This window comes from Erpetoichthys calabaricus, chromosome 9 (assembly GCF_900747795.2).
Source record: "Erpetoichthys calabaricus chromosome 9, fErpCal1.3, whole genome shotgun sequence".
NCBI lineage: Eukaryota > Metazoa > Chordata > Cladistia > Polypteriformes > Polypteridae > Erpetoichthys > Erpetoichthys calabaricus.
In genome coordinates, this window is record NC_041402.2 from 138,420,000 (window position 1) to 138,424,654 (window position 4,655).

The window sequence follows — 4,655 nt, forward strand, 5'->3', positions numbered from 1 at the left end:
GTTCCCATATTCAGGAGTACAATGCTTTTAGAGACTTACCTAAGATGACTCGAAGCTGTCACTAATGCAAAAGTACTGAATTAAGGGGTCTGAATATGTATATAAATTTTTAATAAATTTACAAACCTTTCTGAAAACATGTTTTCATGTTGAGATTATGGGTTATTGAGTGAAGATTGATGGACAAATATGGCAAATTTATCATTTTAAAATTAAATGTACAACTCAATAAAGTGCGCAGAAGCGGAAGGGATCTTAATACTTTCTAAATCCATTGTACTGTTTGCTTATGATCATCCATCCATTTTCTTAACCCACTTATCCAGGGCACGGTTGCAGGGCAACTAAAGCCTACAGTAATCCTAGCAAACATTGAGCAGAGGGAAACACCTGGACAGGGTGCCAGTCTGTCACAGGATAAACTCACAACATGTGCCAATTTAGCATTGCCAATCCACCTAACACATGTCTATCGACAGCGAAAGGAAACTCATGTGGACAAGGGGAAGACATGCAAATTCCACATATGGAGCATCCAAGTTTATTTATGTATAAAATAAACTGCATTTTTTTCAAACTCATTTTTATATATGTATTTTTATAAACTGTCATGTTTTGAGCATTACACAATTGGTATTTTCTTATGGTAAAAATGTCCTTATAATAAGCTAGATGAAAAAAACATGACTTCAAAACAATTAAAGCTCAATGCATGGGGTAGACTACATTTTCGGAGTTTAAATTTGTTTACAATTACGTTCATTTTTCTAATTACATTCCCGTTCTTTAGTGTAACATCGAGTCCACTGTTATTTCGTCACTTATTATTAACTGCTTTCGGCCAACATATTATGCAGCAGAGATGTGTCAATTAAAACACAGTATAAAACACAGCACACTTTTAAACCACAATTTAGAAGCTCTGAGGTAAAATGATCTCAAAGGATGCTTGGAAAGATAATGTAAAAATGATGAAAATCAGTGTGTAACATACGTGACAGAAATAACAGAATAAATTATAAAATTAACAGCAGCTATTAAAATGAACATTTGAACATATGGTAAGGAACCCTGTTAATAATGCAAATTAATAACGGAAATGAACTACAGTATATGTGTATAATGAGCTGAAAGCAGAACGACACTATACAAAACCAAAATTAACTGAACTAATAAAGCATTCGCAACGTTTATAACCCCTTCGGATGAATACAATTTCCATCTAAATTGCCAAAAGTACCTATATCAAACATTCTCAGTTCGCGGTAAAGAAATGATGAAATGTAATGACAGTCCAAAATAAACAAGAGGTTATGCACGTTGTGTGGGCAGTGTCATAAAAGGTTCTCGTCGAAAATTGATGACGTAATGGTGCGCATGCTCAATATTAAAACGTCATAATTAGCGACAGGTTCAGAAAATGAGCTGGGAAGTTTTGTACATCGGGGATAGCAGAAACTGCCGAGCACTTTTACACAGTTAAATGCATTTAATAACGGTACAGTATTCCGTGGAGGTACGGACATCAGAATACACGTGGCAGTGTTGGAATGCCTGCCTCAGCAGCGCAAACGTCGTCCCGTCTTCTCGTGGATTAGAAACTGCGAACCTGGTTACCTTCTAAATCTGATCGGTCTGGGTGACGCCCCCTTTGCTTATTAATTCACGTTCTTGATCTGCCGGTTTCATGTAGTGAAGGTGCGTCTGACATTAAGAGACCTCAGGATGTTTGTATCGTAAATCATATAGCATCTATAGAGGACAGAGCCTTCATTATTGTTACGGACCTTTTCACACTAGCTCCGGTCCAAAGAAGCTTTTGTGTAACTAGTGAGAAGCTCACTATGATGAAACTGCAGTGATTTTTTTTTTATACATTGTGTTTTTTACACTAAATGTTGAACTCCTTGGTGCAGAAATACTGAACACATCCTTGCATTGGTAATTTGAGTTTAACTGATATTTAAATTAATGAGTTAAATCTCGTAAGAGTAAACTAATTAAACTATCCAGTAATTGTGAAAACACTTGTCACAATGACAGGGTTACATTTTTGCATTTTAAATCTGATTTTAAGAAATGGGATACATGATAAAAACATAATTTTGGTTTGGTACATTGGGCGAACTGCATGGAATAAATATTTATAAGTAATAGTGACGCTTTTGTTTCTTTTGCAGGTATATAAAGATGACATCCTTTCATATTAAAGAGGATGCCTCTCCAATTATTGCAAAAGAATCTAACATTGTGTCATCTGTCTGTGTCAAGAAGGATCTCATGAAATCCAATTCTGACTGCATCAAATATGAGCCATACTCATTAAAGTGTGCACAAATAAAAGAAGAGCCTCCAGAAGTAGAGTCAGTTGACCTGAATCGGGGAACTGAATCTGGTGACGTTGCTAGAGACATCTCTGAACTGGGATTCATTCATGTTGTTGAAAGCGTGTCCCATCAGGAAATTGCCAGTCTCAAACAGGAAATTTCCTCCCAGGAGAGAACTGTTGACCAAATTGCTGAAAGGAAATGGATCAGTATGCAGAAATATACCTGTGTTGAAGATGATACCCCTAAATTTTCTCCTGTTGAAGAAATCGTCATTGTGAAGGAGCCTGCTGTACAACACCCAGCTGGCTATCTAACTGGTGAGTGGAGATAAAGTTAATCTAATAGCTAAATTACACTTCCCCACTTGGCTGCACTGTTAACTTTCACATATAATGTAAGTGAGTCGTCACGAGCGGTAACTCCCAAAATTCAATTATTATGTAAACGCTGCACTAGAAGTGTACTAAAAATGGAAACTAGGAAATGCTTGTTGCAAAAAAGGTTAGAAAAATCTGAAATATACTTCTGTCACATGCTTTTGAAGTACAAAACGTCACAGCTGTTCATCTGTCTGTTTTTCCAAGCTGCTTTATCCATTTTAAAGAGTTAGAACTAAAATTTATACTAGGAGCATTGGGTGCTAGGCAGGAATCGCAGGGCACAATCTCACATACTTATACGCAGCCACTCATGCAAGTCTGTGAGGAGTCCCCAGTCAGCCTAAACAATTATTTTTTAATTGTGTAAGGTAACCGACAGAAACTAAGGAGACAATACCTAAACTTGAAAAGGAAATAAATCAGAAGGACTCCAGGCTGGTATCAGAAATGGAGTCAATATATTGTCACATGACAGGGCTACCTGTTTTGTCACACTGCTGCTTTTGAAGTAGATTAGGTGTAACCATGCTAATCATTTTTAAAACTTCTGTTGTAAAATGTAAAGTTTCTTTTGAAGGGAAGTCCATCGTTTTTCTTGGAATGAAATTTAAAAGACCTATTATTTTGAGAGGATTCAAAAATTCATTTAAACATTCACCTCCTTAGACATAATTTAGGGCATGAGTAAAATAAATTCATGTTGCCTGAAAATTTAGTAATTTATTTTTTTGTGAAAATTGGAAACACTTTAATTTCTTATGTCCTTAATTTCACAGATATCAGATTTTTAACTCTCCACTGGCTGTTAAGTGAAAAACATCATTCATTACAGAAAATGCAGTTAAACATAAAACTCAAAAAATAAAAATTCAGTGCAAGTTATAAGCTTGGTTTCCACTGACAAGAAATCTTTCCTTTGTTTTAGTTTTATGTGTATATTTTTGTGCATATTTTGTAACTGTAATTTCTTATTTACAGACCATCAGCTATTTGTCAGGCCAAAAGATGAACAACAAGGAGAATCCCAGGGAACATTTGAAATATTGCATGAATGTGCAGAGTGTGGGAAGAGGTTTAGCCAGTTGGAAAATCCCAAATCTCAAGATCTCCTATGCACTGGAGACCCTCCTTACAACTGTCCTGAATGTGGGGATTCTTTCAGTCGGTTAGGAAATCTGAAGTCACACCTGCGGATACACACTGGGGAGCAGCAGGTCCATTGTGTTGAATGTAGGAAGACTGTTCGGAAATCTGTAAATATTGAACTATATCAGCAGTTTGTTGTTCGTGAAACGCCCTACCAGTGTGGAGAGTGTGGACAGAAATTCAGTACTACGGCATCCTTGAAATTCCATCAGCGCGTTCATCGGAGGGAAACACTCTGCACTGAATGTGGCAAAAGTTTCAGTCGCACCCAGCATCTCCAAAATCATAGACGGATTCATACAGGAGAAACTCCTTATCACTGTAACGAATGTGGGAAAAGTTTCAATCAGGCAGTTGCCCTAAAAAGGCATCAGCGCATTCACACAGGGGAAACTCCCTATCACTGCACAGAGTGTGGCAAGAAATTTGTACACAGAGGGGCACTCAATATGCATTCCCAACGTGTACATGGGGGAAAAACACTATATCACTGTAATGACTGTGGGGAAGGATTTACCTACTCCTCCCAGCTGAAAGTACACGTCTGTAATGTCTGATAATATTCATGTTTGCCAAATCAGGACCCAGCGAGCACTTCTGGTTTTCTCATTTAAAGGATTATTTGTCCTTTGACCTGAATAATACAAATACATAAAATGTACATTTTAATGGTATACTGCGTGATACAGTATATACCATAATGACACCTATATTGAGATTATAAGTGGCTGTAACTGTGACATCTGACACTGTTGTTGAAAATAGAATACCACACCATGTGAAGAACACATTAAAGTCA

The 4,655-nt window shown here is 36.9% G+C and overlaps 1 protein-coding gene across 1 annotated transcript; it reads left to right on the top strand.

Moving 5' to 3' along the window:
- The first annotated feature begins 1,388 nt into the window (after positions 1-1,388).
- On the top strand, positions 1,389-4,655 carry LOC114644870 (zinc finger protein 501-like). Its single transcript, XM_028792853.2, has 3 exons — positions 1,389-1,698; positions 2,181-2,647; positions 3,689-4,655. The coding sequence occupies exons 2-3, from the start codon at positions 2,191-2,193 to the stop codon at positions 4,411-4,413; spliced, it is 1,182 nt and encodes a 393-aa protein (XP_028648686.1). The 5' UTR covers positions 1,389-1,698; positions 2,181-2,190; the 3' UTR covers positions 4,414-4,655.

Bases quoted from the DNA above. Each gene is read 5' to 3' on its own strand.
- LOC114644870 (XM_028792853.2), top strand. From the start codon at position 2,191: ATGACATCCTTTCATATTAAAGAGGATGCCTCTCCAATTATTGCAAAA. The intron at 2,648-3,688 runs GTGAGTGGAGAT...TCTTATTTACAG, and splicing joins CCCAGCTGGCTATCTAACTG to ACCATCAGCTATTTGTCAGG.